Source organism: Thermobia domestica, chromosome 7 (genome assembly GCF_964235325.1).
Source record: "Thermobia domestica chromosome 7, izTheDome1.hap1.1, whole genome shotgun sequence".
Lineage (NCBI taxonomy): Eukaryota > Metazoa > Arthropoda > Insecta > Zygentoma > Lepismatidae > Thermobia > Thermobia domestica.
Genome location: NC_137460.1, coordinates 296,699,502 through 296,721,351, shown reverse-complemented (window position 1 = coordinate 296,721,351; position 21,850 = coordinate 296,699,502). Strand labels below are relative to the sequence as shown.

The window sequence follows — 21,850 nt, the reverse complement described above, 5'->3', positions numbered from 1 at the left end:
TTGCTAGGCGCATATCTCGGAAACGGGAGCACATGGAAAATAAAACTTCGTTTCTGCAAGTCTATATAAAATTTGCAATCAACCAGTGAATTCGGCACTTCTTTAGAGCTTGTGGTTTCCGAAATCCTACTGTTGAAATGAACTGGCTACCAACATACACCCATTGTTGGTGACATATATAAATCTAGCATTCTAATATATAGATTGTATTTTTAAAATCTACTTTCAATTTGTTGCTAGCGAAGCACATGCCAAAATTCAGCGTCCCAAGAAAAGGCTACCACTGAGCAGAGGTGCAATAAATAGTGGTACAGAAACTGCGATACCTGAAAATGTCGAAAGATCGTGAACAAATTCCGCTGGATGAAAGATTAAGCGCTCTGTGGCTTATTATAAGCTTCATAATTACATTAATTTGCTCACCCGTGGTTCAGTGGTGAACATATGGGCCTTCGTTGTGTGAAACCTCCGGTCCGATCCTATGAAAAGCTCACATCTTCAGTGTTGACTCACCATCATGCAGCAGTTGCAGTTCAGGAAGTTACTTGAACTAAGAAATAGCAAGCTCGAGTCTAGGAAACCAGCAATGTGCTGACCACACACACATTCACACATGCAGTGAAAAATCAGGTTGGTCAGTTAAAGTCTTTAGATTTTATTCTATTGCTATTATTTATATTATTATTATTATTATTATTACTACTACTACGAGAACAGTAGCTACCGTCACATACATTAGTGAAGTTGGGAGCTAAAACTAGACTTGTTTCTATTAAGTTTTCCAATAAAGTACTGAGCTCCCTCATTGCTATGTGGGTAGCGTGTGCGCCTTTTGCGCGGGGGACCCTGGTTAATTTCCGGTGGTAGATCATGTGGTTTGGACCCAAGTCATGCCGTATGCCCAAGTTTCATGTAGCCTCGCTATTGAAATGGACTTAAATCATAGCAGCTGCTGCTTAGTGAACTTTCGCCTATTATATTCTTGAAAAAAACATTAAAATTAAATCGAACGAAATCTTTTACTTTTAGTCTCACGGTTATGCCTGCTATGTTCAAGGTGACGGTGATGATGAGAAATGAATGAAATGACGGAATGAAGAAAGTGGGAGGAAACGTGAGCATCCCGAGAAAACCCACACACAAGGTGTTTGTCCACCACAAAGCTCACTTGGCGCGAGCTGGGATCGAACTAGGGACCCCATGCACCAGAGGTGAACGCTCTACCACTGAGCCACCGCGGCCTATTATACTTTTGTTCATAACCAGACTATAGTTCAATTCATTGTGTTGGAAAGGAGGGGGGGTGATCTGATGTGTCCCGTATTCTCATGAAGAAAATATGGCAGGTTTATTTATGCTGGAAGATGTTAATTTCATATAAGACATTTTGAAACATTTATTTCATACAACATGAATTGTATCTTTGTTTTAAATTAATAGACCCCTTTTGGTATTCATATTTGGCGAATGTCAGTCAGGCTTCTGGATGACTTGATCTACATTTGTTCGTTTGTCTGCCGAGCTCCTTCATGGCTAAGCGGTTAGTGTACTCGTCTTCGGCGTGGGTGACCCGGGTTTGCTTCTGGGGGAGCTCATGTGGTTCGGATTTCACTTTAATCAGTAGGTCCCATCTCATAGCCTCGCTGCTGAAAGGGACGTTAAACACAAAATCAACTCGTTTGTCTGCCTCTACCACACACACTACAGAGTACAACTTTCGGCCTTCTAAGTTAAATTTTTCAGAGTACAAGCACGTGACACTCTAAATTTCCTGTATAGATTTTGGCGGCATACCAACTTAAAATATCAAAATGGCGGCCATTGTTTCAAAACAGCGAATATCTATCTACGCTACGAAGCGCAATGTTCAGTCTTTTAAATTGAAATTTTGACGGTGGAAGCACAAGATATGCTAAATTTGCTGTATAGATTTTCTTGGCGATTGAATGTAAAATTTCAAAATGGCGGCCATTTTTTCAAAACGGCAGTGAGTAGAAAATTGTTGCAAGTTGTGACAATGACAATCTTGAAATATAAATCACATTTTAACACTTTTACCCCCAGAGACGTTGAAATATTTCGAAAAAAAAAAACTATTAAACCCGAAAAAACCCATATGGGCTCAGGTGGGTTGGGCTTTTTCAAAAAAGCCCAGGTTTTTTCAAACCCTTGCTGTGGTGAGTGTCTTTAAGTGGCAAACCAAGGTGAAACGACGTCTAAACGTTGAGGGGTTGCCCTCCCCCTCATTACAGATGTTTGACTTCGTAGCTAGGGCAGACTGGTAAATCAGGACAGGCGGCGAACTGTGGCGGAAGTCACATCAGACTTTGATGCTGGTCAGAGTACAAATGTGTCTGAACACTTCTAACGATGGGTCTCCGCAGCCGACGCTGTGTGCCAGTGTTAACACCACGACATCTGTAACTACGATTGCAATGGGCACGCGATCATCGCCATGGACCTTAGTGCAGTGGCTGACGTCAGAGCGCGTCGCCCCCTTCCCCGGAATTAGGTGACCTGTGTGCGCGGTTGTAGTGCCAACTCCCTCCAGCGACCTACCAAGGCCTCATTGCTTCCATGCCAAAACGCACCGCCGCTGTTTTCCGTGGCAAAGGTGGATATACCGACTATTAAGTAGGTGGTCATAATGTTCTGGGTGATGAGTATATATAGTATTTCTTTAATTGTTTAAAGACGCGAAGAAAGGAAGGAAGCAAGCAAGGCAGAACATTTCGCAGTTTGTATTTGGAGTTATTTCACCTTGGAGGGTCTTCTTAATTTGATTTTGTATATACGTAATAGTTGAGCTGGAGGTCTACAATTTACGATGATTAACATTCATTAGAATTCGAACCTATGGGTTCGTTCTTTCGTCTTGTAACATCGCATTGTTCTGTATTGGAACTCGATCCAAGAACCTACACCAGATATGTGGGCGGTAACCACTGGACCACTTATGTAATGTGTGTAGGTGAATCAGGTAGTTCACTTTATTTCGTGGAAAAAGTAAATGGTTAAAGAAATTAGGTGGACTAACAAATTCCATGATACTGTTCTGTAAAACTTTTTCTTAGAATTGGTATTGTAAGCTCTCGAGTTTCAGAAGCGTCGTTTTTTTTTTAAGATTTGAAAGTCTTTTGATAATAAAAAAAATTAAAGCTGATCATACAGAAAAAAATCAGTTCTAGAATTTTAGTGGAATGTAACTACGCTGTTACTTTTAGTCTAATTTAGAGTGAAATGTTCATTTAAATTTGTTTAAATTCATGAAATGTTCATTTAAACCGAAACAAGTGGAAATTTTGTATATGATGTTGCTGTTGACAAGTTGCAAAAATTCGAGATTAGATGACAGTAAATATAACATTCATAAGTGTTGTTCTTGCTTCCATTACTTTATATGATAATGCAGCGAAAAAATCTTTCACGGTATTCATATATGTTAGCCTAATATTCCTTATACATGACTAATATCAGATATTTACACCAGTGCTAGCCAACTGCTAAACTGGCGTGTCTATGCTTCCCGGAGGCTTTTTTGTAACCTGCATTTTGTTTCGTCAATAATTTTGAAAGAATTTAATTTTCACTCTGTTTTACTCATTATATAGTGTTCCGATTTAGTTCCTGCGGAGAAAGTGCTTCGTAATTCTTGCGATGCAACTATAGTCCTTAGAAGTTGGTCATCACCGATTTACACTAATGAGAAGGATTCCTTTAAAAAATAAATGTACCCGGTTTAATGTTTTCAGTTAATTATTATTGCTATTCACATTTTGAATACGGCTAGATTTTGCTGTGGCTTTCCTCAGAATACGGCGTGTTTTTAAAGTTTTTCATCAATTCTTAAAAGAATATGTAACGATAATATTAGATGTAGTGAATTTATTATAGACTAATATGTAGTGTGAACTACAACCTAAAAGACTTTCCATATTCAAATCGTAATGTTTTAATTGTGTGAAAAGGTTTTCACTACTTCCATTCTTAGAAAAGAAAAAGTCCGTTCCAGTCATCAAAATCAGTTTCAGAACCAGGGCTGGAATCTTGATGGAAGTAATTTCTAGTTTCATCCTCGTTAAACACAACGATCATTTTATTGTCAAATTGTTTGACTCAAAACTTTTGTACAATCTTAAAGGCATCATAAAGCAAAACAGTATAAGTGTATGTGGTTGGTGTCCTACAGATCCCTAGGTGGGCTTGGGCATTTACAACGGTCCGGGTTTCGATCCTTTATCTTTTGGTCGTCTCGTTTAGACTTTAACAACAGTTTGGATCGTTCACCAAAGCCGACCATATAGCCACTGGACAACACGGTTCAGAGTTCGGATCAGAACGTTCTGGGAAATCGACACAAAAGCTGATTCTAATTGTATTCTCAATGCCGATGCAATTTAATAATGTGAAAATTATTACGTTGCATAGGCATTAGTTGTTTATGCTGAAAGAAAAGTATATTAGGTTATTTCTTACAACTAGCAAATGTAAATTTATACCCTGATAATTATTTTGGTAAAGGATGCGCAAGATTTCCGTCGCAGACGCGACGCACACACATATATGCATACTCGTCTGTTTGCTGAAAGAAAAACTCTTACGAGTGCTTTTATACGAGGTTCATTTAAAAATTAAAATTTTCTTCATTAATATTCGATGAGCTGGACCATATGGTTACAACAGGGCCACAGTCACCTATAACTGTTTCATACATAGAGGTGTTGTAGTCGAACTACGACTTTTAACCCCATCTCAATCTTTTCTTTGTATTTAAAAAGCTAAATTTTCAAAGATACCAGCACGACTGGCCGCAGTGACTCATTACAAATTTGCAAACGAATCATATGTTGCCGTCCGCAACGTGCAGACATCCGTAGTCGGTATTAATTGTGTAATTATTTCACTTACAGATATGAGACAGTCGATGTCTAAGATGATAAGTTACCAGCGATATCTTAAAACCCAAGTCGAGGCTATTTCCGAAGTCATGAATTTACAGGTGACGTCTAAGATGGATGATAAAGGAAACGATATATTGTGTTCTTTAAGCCTACCAGCTCAAAATGAACAATTGCAGAAGCTAGAGGAGAGTTTATCTGACGAAGAAGTGAAGAAGCAGCTGGTAAGTTTCTCTTCGGCTTTTTATGTTGTGTGTGTTTCGAGTACAGCTTACGTGCAGTCGAGAATCACACACTTGTATTTGCAAGATTTCAACAGCACTGAAAAGTCGGGTAAAATGAAATTGATCGGAAAGAATTAAAGAAGCTTTCGTTTCTTTACTAGATAAAGTCGAGGAATTTTGGGGAATGTCTGTTCAAAGTTTAGTTAGTGAAAACTGCGTACATGACTTTTATTTCCCCTCCACAGTCTATCTATTCCTTGCTGTATGAACTTTTCTTTGAAGTTAGTTTATTATTTCTTTTCATGTACTTATTTCATCTCTCATATTTTCGTCTATTAAGATTAGTTTATTGTTTTTCAAGAATTAAGACATTCTCCTTCAGTGTGCAATATAATAGAGATTTCATAGTGTATTATTTTTTCTTTCAGCTGGTCCACCTGACGGTTCTATCGATTAGTTCTAAGTTTCAGATGTTATTTTTATTTATTTCTAGTTTTGCATTGAGAATTTATCACGTATGAAATGCATATAACGTGCTGTTGTCACTGGCGAACGCATGAAGGTGCTGCACAATCTGCGGCACGTCTCCTCCCTCACCTCCTCTCGAAAGTTTTACCCCCTCTCAAAAATGTTTTTAAAAAGTCGGACTTAGTAACTCGATATATACTCATAGAATTTCTGAATGTTGTCCAGAACCTTCGGGTCTGTTGTTGCATAATTTCTTCCGTATATAGTAAGTTGAGAACTTCATGATTTTAGGTTGTCGGCCTGTCTCTAGAATGGCATTACTTTCTTTTTGTGTATGTTTTATTATTAAACCTACTTTTCATATTTCTTATGAAATAGTATAAGGTATTATTTGAATGAAATAAAAACAGATTGGCAGCTATGTAAATGTTCGAGATTGGGCGAAAAATTTTGGTACTACGCAATCTAATTGGTACAAAAATTTCCACGATAGACAGTGACATTTAAGAAACTGTTCAGCAAAAATCATGAAAAGTCAGGATATTTTAAGATATTGGTGTCCTTAATTTAATACCAATGTTGGTTGGTTTAAATCAAGGTGGTTTAAACCGGTGTTTAAAAATCAATTGGCTGCGTTAATTGTAATCTAGGGTCCAGGGCTTGATTGTGGGGGTTGCAACATTTCTCCTGTGTGTGTAAACCGAATTGCGCCTCGGATGTCACTCTAAGCAGTAAGACCTGTCCTGTTCTGTCACAGAGAAGCTAGTTTGCTTTTAAATGTATTGATAAAAGTTCGGAAAAATTTGTATCTTAATCTGTAGCTTAACTAGAATCTTTAAGTTTTCTTGAACAGCATTAACATACTATTTTTTCTATTTTAAAATTCCAAAATAAATTATTTGTATGAATGTCTTATTTAGTGCACTGGTTATAATACTGTGAATTAGAAATGCAAAAAGCAGTCTTTTTTGGGATTGTTTTTTCATATATATATATAAAGCTTTTCTTAATTTTTAGATGGAAATCTTTTTGACTTTTATGTTTTCCTACTTATGTACCCCCTTTTGTACTGAATTCTACAATGAAAGAAGTGTCCTTACAACAGTTATTACTGTTGTAAGTTACGTTCAGTGTGTGGCTGTCTGTCTTTATTGGTTATTGTACTGATTTCACTGCTAAGCTGCAAGTGTAAGTTACGCAACCCAACATCTTACTAGGGACAAGTTGGTTACGTAATAACAATATCATGTTTCTGAAAGTTACACATCTTGACGTGTGTTGTGCAGGTTGCCTAAATTTACACCAACAGACAAGAAAAAATCATCATCTTAGTTCCAGAAACCCTTTATTGTGAGCTTCAGATACTTTATTAGAACGCAATATAAGTTCAATTGAGAAAATTAGTCATGAACAATCATGCTGTTTGATGTTAGTTTAATACTAGTAACAGGTCATCATTTAAAGAATTTATTCCGTCTTTCTCTATATCGTGTATTAGCGTTTTAAACCTTCCGCTGGAATTGTAACGACCTCAATAAATAATATGTATTTACACACAAGTATTCCGCATGACTTCCTACGTAAAATGTTTACAAAAAAAAAGAAAAAAGAAAAAAAAACCACTAAATGTAGTTTCAGTTTATGCATAAATAATAAATAAGTTTGTTCCACTGAGTGTAACTACTATTTTCAGAACAATTATTGCTAATATTAATTTTTTTACTAATACATGACGGTCGTTAAATATTATTCTAATAGCTTTACAAACATTTCGTTCGAACTAGGAAACTTACTGCGTCTACTAATTTGCCCTTTTTCTTTTCTATCCATTGACCGGTTATCTTTGATTATCTTCTATATATATAAAAGAGAACGTACAAAATTTTGTCCGCTCATCACGCTAATACGGCTGAACCAATTTCTTTCATTTTTGGGGGGTTATTAGGATTTGGACCCTAGATGGTTTTTATCATATCACTTTAATTTTTAATTACCAGTGTCTTGAGATAATTGACCATTCAGGTGTCCATAACGTACAAATCCTTTGTTATTAGTTCATCATAGGTAAAAATAAACGTATTTATATGCAACCCGCATGACCGTGAGGATCGGCGGGTTAACATAAATGACAGGCGATATACAGCGGAAAATAGCTTGAATCTTCTGTTTAAAATTTTTTAATTGATTTGCTTATTTTTACAGACACTTTTACAATATGCCAGCACCGGGATGACCGCAGCGAAGCGGGGCGGGTTAACATAAATGACAGGCGATATAATGTTAAGATTTACTGCAATCTTCTATGTTTTTTATCATATCACTTGAAAGCGAAAAAGTAAAAATTATCTAAGTAACAAAGTTTATTGCGTTCCGGGGTGACCGCAGCGAAGCGGGGTGAACGCTGCTAGTTGAACATATAACAGTCTTCAGAATGCAGTTTTTTTTTCTTTCTTTATGATAGGAAACAAAAGGTGGGGCACACTGTTATTTCTTCGTAAAAGTTGAAATATTCATAAAAGCCCTAAATTTCCCAAGCCGTGCAATTTTTTTTCATTAAAAAAAAAGCCGTTCTTTTCGAGTCCTTGCATCTCTAATGATAATCAAATTACTTTCTTGTAAAGCATTTGCTGATAAATAATCACACTAAGGCAGGAGTTTCTCGATACAAAAATTATATACCATCCAACTTTATACTTATCCTGATTCTTGAATATACTATCCGTATTGGGGTAGCGAGTAATGTGGGTGAAGCTTACATTCTGGTACTTCGCGGTAGGAAATCGGATTGTGATTAATGAACACACAATCTAGTGTAATGAACACACCAAACTGAACTAAGGACTGTTCACAAAAAGTTGTTTTTCAAGTGCATTACTTATTCCTATGCATCAGTTGAACATTTTCCGTTTAATCTTGTCTAATCCCGGAACAAGGCATACTTTCATAGCCCCAGTGTTGCATATGGACGTTAGGGCCAAACAAACTCATTTCTTCTAACCATATGTAATCTGAATAAATAAAGAATTTATTTAAACCAAAACGAATTTTAAAAAGGTGTAGCTTTTGCCAATCGTGTTTAGTACGCATATAGTTCCCTGTTCTTCCATTTTAGATATGTACATTTAGAAGTATAAATTCGTAGTTAGGATCCGAAAAGTAAATGACCTAAAAGTGGAAAGAGCTCTTAAGAAAACGTTAAAATAAAAAGAGATGTCCGAAAAATTGAGGAGGGCCTATAAAATATTCATTTACAATATGCCACCTAGTAACTGTTGCATGCAATAAATAAATAAAATGTTGTGATTCATTATAAACCTGTCTGTTCAGCGCCTAGCATTATCAATAAGTTGTGGTTAATTGTTGTCACATAAAGACGTTTGCGTCCTACGTGTTTTTGGTGGCAGTTAAGCAATTGTTAATTTATATGAAAATATTAGAAAAAGTGAACCTAAGAATGAAAGGGGGGGGGGAGACAGAGTGACGGGTTCTGACTCTCCTGCATGTGATTTGCATATATGCCTTCTTAAGATATGTAAAGGAAAGATGACGTGTCCGCTGCTTTAGGGCCTTACTGATAATTTCTAGATTATTACTTAAACTAAACTTCGTTAATGTATACATGTTTGTTTTTATTTTTTCAGATGGCTTACCTTGCTTTAGCAAAAGGAGGAACTTCTTCCAGAACTGCCTGCAACATGATGTCAAAGATTATCTGTGATGAGGTTGCTGCCTACTATAGTTACAAAGGTCAAAAAGGAAAGAGGGTGTTTCGAGAGTTACTAACGTGCAAAACTGTTATAGGTAAATACTGCACTATAGCCAAACTTCGTACTGTAGATTATGTCAATTTACTACTGTGCTTTAGTTGAATGTCATATATGTTTGACCGGAGACTTTTTACTACATTTCCCCTTATCAGTTTCTTTATATAGGATGTAGCAATATAAATTCTGGATTATTAAAGCAAAATTTAGCATCACTTTATTGGATAAATGACTGAAGAATGCAGATTTTGATTAACGTAGCAGTTCTTTGAGTTGGGTTCAGTTGAAGATAAGAGTCCTGTCGTAATGTAGTTGCCTCATGTGGAGATTAGGTAGGCCTCGTGTGGAGATTAGGCAGGTGGCACCTTGTTGAAACTATGCGTTCATTTTCGACAAGTTCCATTGGAAGGACGAATAACTTGTAGCCATATTCCTGTTCAGCGTCTTCTATCAGCTTTTCCTGAAGCAATCATTCCTTCAGGGAATCTATCCTAGAGAGGCTGAACTTCTGTGCGAAACAGTAGTCTGATAATAGGCTGAATTGATTTTCGCATTTTTATGTACGCGGCGGAGGGTTATCACTAGGAATACCGAGGGAGATTCTCGAATACACAAGGAGCTCCCTCGTAGATATGTAGATAACATACACGCCTTTCGCGCTGGAGCCCCGGGTTCAATTCCCGACTGTAGGTTCGCGTCTCATGGCCTCGATGCTGAACGAGACGACAAACTAAAATCAAAAGTAAATCGAACCCTCGGCGTAACTTTTGTTAAAAATTCTAACAAAATATTATCAGTCAGTTGTTGTACATTTTGAGTTATTTGTTATGGTTATCCAGACAGTTTACTACAGTAGTGTGAAAAATTACTTCATAAATAGCTTAGATGATCATTTTTGAGATCAGTTGGATCTGGCAACTTAGGATATATTTTATACAAAATGCGTCAGTTATGTGTATTGTTACACTCGTTCATATCATGGTACCGTAGTTAACAAAATACACCACCTTCCTCTAAAGCAATTGAAATAAATCTTACATATTTTATGTCCGAAAGAACATACAAGCTAATGGGTTAAGAACATTAAAATAACTCCTTTACTTTTGTATAAAGATGCTAGCTGAAGTGCCTGGCATTGCAGAGGAGGAATAAGTTTATAGAAAATTGTTCGCCCTACGGCCTCGCAGCTCAAAAACACGCGAGTAAACCGAATTTCGGTTCAAATTCCTTGGAACTTCACCTCTAGTCTCCCTCGTTTGCTCAGCGTAAGTTTTTGCACTTCATAACCCTGCAATCATGCCAAATTTTAACTGTCTTCAATTTCTGAAAAACAAACCGGTAAAATTCGGAAGAGAAAAGCACGCGAAAGCCGTAACAATAACATTTGTCCCATCGTTTGGAGGTTTACCTAATCATCCATACTTTTTTTGGCAATATGATCTCGTATTTCATAGCTCTAATAATACTGGGTTTCAACTATATTTTCCAATTTCAAGACAATAACCACTTCAGAAACCTCATACCAAATTTCAATTCCTAATCCCCTAGACTCACATGTTTGTTCGGCCTGCGGCCTCGCATCTCGTAAACCTGGATTCATGCCTAATTTCAATTCCAGAAGAGAAAAGCATGCGATAGCCGTAACAACATTTTCCCATTTTTCCCCTCACCGTTTTTTTTTTCCTCCTACGTTTGGATAAGCCTGCAATCATACTGAACTTGATTTATTCAAATTTTAAGACAGTAGGCACTTAAGATTTATTAATAAATGTTACGGGATTCAATTCCCAGTGCGACTCGTATGGCTTGGATTCCACGTTAAGTTGTAAATCCACGTCTTACATAGGTTCGCTGCTGAAATAGACGCTAAACTCTATTATTATTATTATTATTATTATTATTATTATTATTATTATTATTATTATTATTATTATTACTCTGTAAAATTCAGAGTTAGCTGATTACGGGAAACTTTTATTTAATCCATATTGTTCATGATTTTGCATTAGAATTACACTTTTTCGTACATGACATCTGTTAATTGTATTTAGTGTGATAATACGATTTTATGTTTTAACCTCACCCATTCCCAGTTGTAAAAATATAAGTGAGTCACTGAACCGTTGAAATGAACCGATTCATTTTAGTGAGCGAACTACTGAGCGACGAATCTGAGAGGTGAATGGTTTTGCCCATCACTAATATGACATAGTACGTAAGATAACTTGGTATTCCTAGGGTTGACTTACCCTTCTAGTTGAATCTTGGAATAACTCTAAAACGAGTGGGGGGAAACTTTTGTGTCTACTTCTTTTTCCCGGACTGGTGTGCATTCATGCAGATAAGGTTAGGTCTAATCTATAGAGCCTTCAAAATTATCTTACTGGCAGCATTTATATAGCTTGCCACTGTTGGTAATATGTTGAGCTGTGAGAACAACCTTACTTCTACGCCAATTTCTTTATGTTCAGTTATCTTTTATAATGGTGTTGACCCGCTCACTAAAATTACCAAATTGAACAACATTGGTTTTCTGTACTGCTGGGTTCGGACCAGTGGCAAAGATCTTAACTCTGAATCATGTTTCAGGTACGGCTTAGAACGGGCCATTGACTTATCTTCGTTCGAATTTTTTGAATCGCTGTTTACGGCAGTGAATGAATCTTAATTTTTGTCTGGAAACATTATAACTGTACTAGTAAGTTAAACGTAATTTGTACGTAATGCTTAAGTCATTCCTATAAACGAACTTAGTCTCTGTATTTCAGATACTATGAGACGCGTTCATAACCAGGAAGATCTAACGGATAATAAAATTGCAGAGATGATCGGGCATTGGTTAGCCAGAGCAAAATTTAGGATAGAGAAAAGGTAAATACAGAAATTTTCAGAAGTAACTGAGAAACACTTATTGTACAGTTAAGTTTTTGAAGGAACATTGTTATTCATATTAGTTTTTCTTATTTAAAAACGTAGCTAAACATACATTTTAGTTCAATGTTGAAATTGAGCAACTTCCGATTGTCTGTACACTGATGTGGAATTTTCATTCTAAAAAAATATATGTATAAGTTTTGTTTATGGAAAAATCAGTTATCTCAATTTAGACATTGAACCATTTCTTTAGTAGTGAGCTGTTCATTATCGGATACGGAGGTAGTCTACTCTCCATTTCAGCGTTATAGACCCCTGGGTTCAAACAACTATATCTTCGAGCCCAGTTAAAGTAGAGACATGAAATATGCACCATTTTACTCACTGAAGTGTTTACTTTAACAGGTTATTTGCTTGCAATTCTCTGCTTAATACTTTAGGTTATAAAATAAAAAATGTATTTAAAAACGTAATTTTTTTTTGCAATAAATTGGTTTCCTTGAAGTTTAAAGAAAAATATCTCAGTTATTTTTTGCAATACAGGAATGAAATTTTTACTGAATATGAACGAAAGTATACTAAACAAAAGTGCAGTAGTATTTTTAAAATTAATTTTATAGTTAATGTACAATAAGTTATTTTGTTACATGTACCGATCTCTGCCCGTAACTCGTATTAGTGAAGAACGGAAAGCACTGAAGTACGCTCCATTGAATGGCAATATTAACAACGTATACAGTTTTAGTTCAGATACAGACAAAAGGTCCGAAATTACAATATGACAATAGTCATATTTTTTACGATCAGTTACCACTCAGCTGTTGCGACGTTGCCGCATGGAACTTCATGAGTCAGCGTTGCGCGAAGCGCGGGAAGCAGAAATTGTGGCTGTGTTTGTTCTCGTGTGGTTTCTTTTTTATCTTTGTGTGTTTTTTGGTTAGGTTGTAATATAAACAATGAAAAAGCATCATTTTCGAAGTTTCGAGAAACAGTTTATAATAAATGCAAGATCATTTTTTGATTTGGAGAAACAAAACAATGCTCCACAATTTTCGTTCTCCCAATCCGTCAAAAGAACTGCCGAATGCTTAAAGGTGTCTGAAAAAACTGTGAAGCGTGTTTCAAGTGAGTTTCGCAATAATAGTGTCCTAGAATCTCGGGAAAAAAAACAGGTTCCCCGTCAAACAAGTTGGTTATAAATGAATTCCTTCAAGGGTGTATTCGCCGGAAGCTCCACGAATTTTATGTGCGAAAAGAGTATCCAACGGTAAAAAAAACTCTTGGAACAGATAACAGGACTTTACTGATGCTCCAGAAATGAGTGAAACTTCGTTATGGCGTGTGTTGCGAAAACTGGGATTTCGGTATAAAAAGTTTAACAAGAAACCAGTTCTTATGGAAAGTGATAAGATTGCTGGGCAAAGGCATCAGTTTCTACGGCTGTTGAAATTTTACAGACGTAATAATTTTAGTCTTTTACACCGATGAGCCTTGGTGCGGTGCGAACCATTCTGACAAGTTTGGATGGCAAGAGCAAATTCTGCCAGAAGAAGACACACCAGTGTATGACTACTACCGGAGTGCTGTTCAACAGGTTTCGAGTTGGAGAGGGGCATTCGTACTCCTTCCGGTGCTGGGAAGAGAAAAATTGTGCTGCATATTGGCAACGAGGAGGGATTTCTTGATGGAGCCGAAGTGTGTTTTGTTGGAAAAAAGAGAACTCAGGATTACCATTCCGAGATGAACGCCAAGCACTATACGCTGGTGAAGTAAACGTAATTTCCGCTTCCTGTTCAGCTAGCTGGTTACAAACAAACCAGCTTTAAGCGGGTTATATGAAGAAGCTTACACGGTACTCGCCTATGAAAATGATTTGTTTCGTTTTCGGGTATAACCATAACAGTTTAAGAGGTGCATTCATTTTTTTGTTTTTGTTTGTTTGTTTTCCCAAGAATGAAATTAGAAATATTGTACTATATAACATATTAAAGAGAAACAAAAACAAAGCCATATTGTACAACAAGCGATATAATGATTAATTACTTATTGGGCAACAGATATATCTCAATCTTTTTGAAGAACACTTTCTCTCCTTGCATATTCTGCCAGAAAGAAATTAAAATACACATATCTTTTTTAGCAAAGCTCCCTTGTTCTATCTTTTTTTGTTCGTTTGTTTGTGACATTTTTAGGCTAATTTCGCTGTTTAATATATATTAATACTCAGAACACTGTAAAATCGTTTCTTAGTAAACTGATAATTGAATCACAGGAAGTTTCCAGTATCTTTGAGTTTTTAAAAGATCGTCTTATTTTAGCTTTCTGTTTTTATTTGTGTACTTGTAGTTTCTTTTTAATATATTTTAGCTCCTAAAAAAGTTTAGTACAGAAGTCCTTAGTGCAAAGGCGGGTGGAAGGTGGTAAAATAAAAATAATCGAAATTAAACCGTATCAGTGTCGTATCCTTAGTTTTCGGTGTTGCTGAAATTAATAGTGACGCTTAAGTCCAAATTCAAGGTCAATATAAGTGTCGAATAAATAGGTTTCTGGGTCGTTAAAATATAGGGACTTTCTGGATAAATTTTAAGTTCATTTTCAGTCTTTATTGGTATAACAGTTGAGACGGGGTGAAAAATGTCTAAATTAATCGAGATTAGTGTCGAATCCATTAGTTCTGGGTCGCTAAGCTGATTAGCTATGATATTTAAAGCAAAGTTAAGCATCCATTTTTATATACGGATGTATTTTTAGATTTACTTACACATCTTGAGTCGAAAGAAGATTCAAGGTTTTTCATTTCATATTTCATAGGTGACGAGACTTCATAATGTAAATCAGGTTACTGAATAAATTTCAGACTAAATGATTTATTGCGTTGTGTAGGAATTTTTATTGCGCAAGTCTTGTAACTTCATAATAAAATACGTTTTTTTATTATTCATTATTCTAGTTGATCACGGAAAAATATATGTATCATCGTTTTCTTTCTTTTTTGTCGTTTTTCCACCAATATGGGAAAGACTGAGTAGGTAATTAGATTACATATTCTGGAAAACTGGGAAAAGTCAAGGAACTCTTCCCGTAATTCTTGTCGCCAGCTTGTGAACGTTTGCCTTGGAGACACGAAATCTTTAAGGGCAGGAAAGCCTCTACTGGAATAAAAAGAAAATGAGCAAGAGTTTCATTCATGACTTGCTCATTCTAGCTTTTTTCTGCCATATTGATCTAGGAGACTGCCACTCTACTCATTTGGTTTTGTGATCGTGCCGGTACAGGAAACTTGGTAAGTTCCGTCACTTGTAATGATATTCTTTTAAAAATCTGGATTTTCATTACGCTTTTTTTAATGGCGTGAGATTTTTTTCGGTACAACAGCTCAGATTTTTCTCATCTCCAGTTCGTTGGTAAAAGTATGATACCGTCATTTTGTGGTTGAAGTTAAGCTCGTCTGCTATTACGCAAAAAGATTTTAGAGTGTTTCACATTTACATCATGCGTGTACGTTGCATGCATTTTAGACAGGACCTTAGTTCCCACTGTTCCCCACCATCAAAAAAGTGCCTGGAACCTCTCAACATCTGCGATCGCGACCAAGCGGCATCGCCGTAGGTTTGTTTTGCCTTTTGTACAGTTTCGGTTACGTTGTATCAAAGTTCGACACAAAACTTGATAAAATACTGTTGCTCGTAACTTCTTTCTCACATTTTCATGACGGTGTACAACTTAGGTCACAACGTTGAACCTTCATTTCACCTCTACACCAAAATGTTAACACTGACACATGACGCGTACGTACTGTGGTAAGTCATACGCGCAGTGTTACCAATTTGTGACTTTAGAATCACCTCACAACTTTTTTTACACACCTGGTAGAAAATACAGTGAACTCCCTATTATTCGCGGGCCGATTATCTACGGTATTAAATGAAAATTACAACGGTAGAATAAGATATGCAATAACGCCTATAACAGAACGTTACACCGAAACATGTAACACCATAAATAAAGGAAATGTAGGGAAGTGGAAGCACGCATATGGAAAGAAAATTCATTAAGTCATAATTGCATGTGAAGGACCACTGCTGTAAGTGAATATCACTGTAAAGATTATTTATGTCCGTCCTTTTTGGTGTGTTTTGTTGATTATCTGTGGTTACTATGCCGGCCAATTCTGTGGATAATCGGGAGTATTAAAAATAACTTCAAATAAGTATTTGAGATGTAAATGTACGCTAGCCTAATTCCTTATTACCCTTCTGTGTTTGAAGAAATGTTTTTGTCAGTATTAAGCCTAATTTCGTAATCTCTTTTTTTCTTAGGACAAAAACAAGTAGTCCATCCGGCGATGAGGGCATTGTCCCGCAACATGATGTCTCTCAAACAGGCGTGTCTGAAGAAAGCGCAACATTGGGGTCGGCGAAATAGTAAATCATGTTCTAGTTTGTTGCGGGCCGTTTTCCCCAACATTGCTTGTACCTTGTAACATTGTAACATTTCTTGTACACTCATGTCCAAAATGGTTGTCGCATATCTGTAACTATCTTCTTGTAAGAATATAATTTGATAATGATTTTGCAGTGTAGTTTTAATACTGATACTATGCGTATAATCGGGAAATGTATATTTGTGGTAAATTTCATAGGAAAAGAATTATAAATACGAAAATTAGAGAGAATAAAACAAAATGTTACTAAATGGACAAGGAAGTTTTATTTTCGTTTTATTGTTATTTACTGCTCTTTTGACATGAAATTTGCTGCATACAGGTCTTTACCGATTAAATACATACTAACATTATAAGAAGTACCGGGAAAATTCGTTATCAAATTATATTCCTACAACATATTTATAGACATGCGACAATAATTTTGGACATGAGTGTACCTTGTACTCAAGACTGAATGCGTCTTTATTCCAAAGTCTCAGCTTTGTTTTCTATTTTCATTATTGTAGTTGTAGATTATTTCGGTGTTGGTTGTATGTTGTGTTAGGTTGATATGTCGTGATGTCTTAAATGTTACCAAACTGTTAATAATGTAACTATTGTATTAGTTACAAGAGATGGAAAGTAAATTGTGAAAGTAAACGTACATACAGGGTGGCTCAAAAGTAGGTATACAGTACCGTACTGATCAGCTCATTGAATTTTATATCATTTCTTAATGTTATTGCTTAGTTTATTATTTGTTCTTAAAGCCTTTTGCTTATACCTTAATCTCGGAACAGTCGAAGCAAATAAACCCACAAGCTAGAATGTTAAACTTGATCAATGCGGGGTTGTATACCTACTTTAGGGCTACCCTGTATATCGGGTATCAAAAATTCAACCGACGAACTTCGAGAAGTGATTCCTCACATCAAAATAAGGGAAAATATTTATATGAATTCGTGGTCAAAAGTCCATAGTTTCGGTGCTATAGGATGCGGAAATATGAAAAGTTTAAGGGTTCATAGCCGCACTACTATAGGACCAATCTTAGTCGGGTCAAGACATCACTTAGAAACTAGTATGCACTCTATTCAAATATCCATGTTTCAGAATCATGCGGTAAAGGCGCAACGAATTGTACAGAGGAACTTGAGGTATTTCATGACTTCTCTTTTAAGTTAAAATATGTTGTGTGGTTGCATAACTTCTGAAAAATATTTTTAGCGTATGTTGTGTGTGGCTGCATAACTTCCGAAAAATATTTGTTGCTGCATGAAAGGGAAAAATGAAATTAGTGATTTTCGATTACTAATAGTAAAATGAAATGATTTTTAAATGTCATCCATATGACTATTGCCATTAATGCTTAATTAGTACTTAAAAGTATCTCCTCGTACTCCAACTTCCTCTATACAATTCGTTGCGCAAGTACCGCAAATATTTGGATATTTGAATAGGGCGCATACGGTTTTATAAGTGATGATCCGACTACGTTCGGTCTCATAATAGTGGAGCTATTTGCCCTTAAAAGTTCGTTTTTTCACGTTTTCGGCAGCCTATAGCTCTGAAACTATGGACTTTTGACTTTTGACTTTTTTTTTTTTTTTTTTTTTTTTAATGTGAGGTATGACTTCCCCAAGTTTGTCCCTTGAATTTTTTGACACCTGAAATATTACCGAGATAAACTTCCACTTGTGAATAAAATTCTAAACCTGCTAAAAATGAAGTCAAATCTGTTAATATAATATCTTAATTGATAGCATGATATTTCTTATCTCAATTCCGGTGCATTTCAATTCTCACGAAGAATCTTTCATCAGAATTTGTTTTGTAAGACGTTCGAAATGCGATGAAAACAGTTACCATCAAGTCGTGCGTGGAAGTAAAAGGATCACACATAGATTGCTCAGGGAGCCTCATATGCAGAACCAGGGATACAAGCATGCTCTTCGAAATCTAATAGACTGCAGATTGATGCAAAAGCAGGGAAGTGTAGATACAATAAAAAATAGAAATTGGGAAATAAGTATCAGAGAAATAATATTTAAGGTGAGTGGTACGGAAATTGAGATTTTTAATAATATACGGGATGTTAACTATACCGACAAACTGTAGGAGGTGATTCCTTACATCAAAATAAGAGAAAAAGTTCATATGGATCTGTGGGTAAAAGTGCTTATTTTCAAAGCTAGGGCTGTCCAGAATTGCGAAAAAGCCAAATTTCAAAAGGCGTTATTTCGAATTCGAGAAACTGTGGACGGTGATCCTTATTAGCGTAAAGGAAGTCACGCATACGGAATCCAAAAATGCATCTTTCATTAATGTTCAATGGGTGTACAGAGTATTCCATACAGGGTGAAATTCCCAGACATGTCATCAGTCTAAATTTGAGATATGCTCTTTGATTCGTCCAAAGTAGGCAAACGATAAGTCTTGATAGCAGCAAACATGAAATCCTTTGGCGCGATATCGGAACTGTTAATGATCTTCAGCAACACGGTCTCTCGTACTCGGTCAAACGAATGCTGCAAGGTTTTCTTTCACGCTTAAAAATGAAGAAAACGTGAAATATACCGTGGCGAAATACATCGCATCACACGTTAATCCGAACACAAGAAAACATTGGGCTGCCGGTTCCTAACACTTCCGACTTCCCTCCGGAGCATTGGATGTCCATTGTTGTTAAGGCTTACCTCTTGCCTACTTTGTACCCTCCTTGAAATCAGGGTATATCTGGAAACTATAGAGAGCATATCTGAGAATTACACCCTGTAGGAAATACCCTGTATACCTATTGAAAATTAACAAAATATGCACTTTTGGGTTGTGTATGTGTGGTTTCCTTTACGCCAATAAGGACCACCATCCACAGTTTCTGGAATTCGAAATAGGGTCTCTTGAAATTTACCTTTTTCGCGATTTTGGACAACCCTAGCTCTGAAACTACACTCTTTTCTCCATAGGTCCATATGAACTTTTCCTATTTTGATGTGAGGAATCAGCTCTTACAGTTTGTCGGTACAGTTCATTACCAAAAATATATATTTGTGAAGAGTTATGATGCTGAAAAAAATAGTGGAAGTAAATGTGTTTTCTCTACTTGAAATGATTACAAGGAAACAAGCCTTAGAAACACGTTAAGCGTACTGCAAAATGTAGCGCTGTTGCATGTATATTGTTTGAAACAAAATTTTAAATACCAGGGCTATTAAGAATTATCCTGGCTAATGCTGTCATGTTCTAATCATACAACATTATTGTCGAAAGGTTTATAAGGAAAATAATTGTAAAGGTACACAAGTGTTTTTGATAGTTTTTTTTCTCACTGTTACAACTATTACGTACGAATATGAAAGAATATTTCATAGTCATATCAATAACTATATCATAATCTTAACTACGTATCAAAATATATTTTTGTTTGTCAAACTGATAGTTTTGTTGTTCACAAAATAAATATGAGGTGATGGTTATACCTTTTTTTCGTTTTTTATTGTTCTAGTCATCTGAATAAAGGTTATTTTCAAATTGAAATATTCGTTGTCTGCTTATTGAATGAATATTAGACCATAACACACTAATGTAAGATTAATTAAATATTTTCTCTCATAATTTAGCGAGATGGCTTTATAACAGGATTGTCCTTGCAGGAACTGAGGGCTTCTGATCAAAAATTGCAATTGTCAGTAGAAATATACAAATTTAGATTTAAATTTCGTTGCGAATACTAACCGAAATGGTACTGCTATTTATTATAATTTACTTTTTTTTTTTTTATTATTTTCGAATATCCTAAAATTAGGAATTCGTAGGAAACGAGGATAATCATTGCAGTTCATATGATGAATTGGTTGTAGGGAAACAAGGTAAATTTTCGCATTAAATTCAAGTTTTTTTTAGCTTAATTGTAATTGTTGTTTCGGAACTTAATTAAACTTTTTGTTTTTGTTATTATGGCCTGAGTTCGTAATATTTTTAACCCGTCCGGATTTTCTGATTGGGTGGAATAGGTAACGTGATTACAAACTGATCAAAATTATCACAGGAGTGTATTATAAAATGGTGGCTTCCATCCAAGATCTTGTTACTATAATTACCGATGTCTTTCTAATTATTATAAATTCCCTAAAAAGGCAACATAATATATTTTTTTCTAATGAACACCCATTTATCCAGTTCACAAGAAAGCAAAACAATACATTCTACTTCGTCAATAATTATTTTATTAGTACTCGATAAAAAAAAAGTGGACAGTCCATATATTTTGAATTCATTTCTGAATTATTTCCTCAGTTCTTTATTTCGTTCATTTGTTCGCGTCAGTTTGTAATATCAAGCATTTTACTACTTTAATAAAATCTTCAACATTACTAACAATAAAAAAGTATTTTTAATGTCAATATCGAAAAACAATACTGTAAATTATAATTTTACTTATTTGGTAATATGAAAATAGTCCTGTTTTGTATATTTGCAACGGAAATAGGAACCAAAATTCACTAAAATAAAAAAAAACTATATATTTAAAAAACTAAAGTATAAAAAGTTGATATTTATTTTTTAATTTTGAGTTTCTAGAAGGTACTTTTTTTCACTAATGTATAAGAATTGCCCAAAAGAAAAGGCTCCAACTAGAGCCTTATTTACAGTGTCTGTGTGTGTGTGTGCAATATGCGAAGTATAGTTAACGTTGAACATGATACCTATACATAATTTCCATTAATATTGATCCCAGTGCATAAGTGAATGAATTGTTTCAGTGTACAAACACTGGGGTTACGAAGCCAGTTTCTCACAGGTGACTGTTTTAAGGAGCCGAAGAGGTGGAAATCACATGGGAAGATGCACTTTTTCTGCACGAAGAAATTGGATTACAGCTCCTTGCTCTGATCAGGAGGAATTTGCTGCACTCCTCCATGCGGCAAAACAACTTTCTTCTACTGAATAAACAAGGTCTAAGCTGCTCGGTACAACTGCAAACTGGCACACCGCACCATCTACCTGCGATCATATGTACCCTCTGTGATTCAGTACAATGCTGGTACAGTGAAAATGTCCTTTTCATTTGAGCATGCCTTACAAGTTTTTATCAGATGTAAATTAGTTAGCGTTAGGTACCAGTTTACTTAATTTTGAAGTGTTTTATAATGTAAAAAGATAGGATTATGTTAAATTAATTTCAGATGTGAATTT

At 35.6% G+C, this 21,850-nt stretch overlaps 1 protein-coding gene across 2 annotated transcripts; it reads left to right on the top strand.

The window, feature by feature from the left end:
* The first annotated feature begins 21 nt into the window (after positions 1-21).
* On the top strand, positions 22-20,185 carry LOC145691079 (uncharacterized). 2 transcript variants are annotated; one of them, XM_081766745.1, is made up of 5 exons: positions 22-630; positions 4,911-5,122; positions 9,232-9,391; positions 12,123-12,225; positions 16,548-20,185. In XM_081766745.1, exons 2-5 carry the CDS (start codon positions 4,913-4,915, stop codon positions 16,651-16,653), a joined length of 579 nt encoding a protein of 192 aa, XP_081622871.1. In that variant the 5' UTR covers positions 22-630; positions 4,911-4,912; the 3' UTR covers positions 16,654-20,185. The 2 variants fall into 2 exon arrangements, with proteins under 2 accessions (XP_081622871.1, XP_081622872.1); XM_081766746.1 differs by lacking the exons at positions 22-630; positions 12,123-12,225 and having other exon boundaries at positions 2,133-5,122; positions 16,548-17,222.
* The last annotated feature ends 1,665 nt before the right edge of the window (positions 20,186-21,850 follow it).

Excerpts from the sequence above, each read along its gene's own strand:
- LOC145691079 (XM_081766745.1), top strand. The coding sequence starts at position 4,913 with ATGAGACAGTCGATGTCTAAGATGATAAGTTACCAGCGATATCTTAAA. Across the intron at positions 5,123-9,231 it reads AAGAAGTGAAGAAGCAGCTG|ATGGCTTACCTTGCTTTAGC; the intron begins GTAAGTTTCTCT and ends TTATTTTTTCAG. Across the intron at positions 9,392-12,122 it reads AACGTGCAAAACTGTTATAG|ATACTATGAGACGCGTTCAT; the intron begins GTAAATACTGCA and ends TCTGTATTTCAG.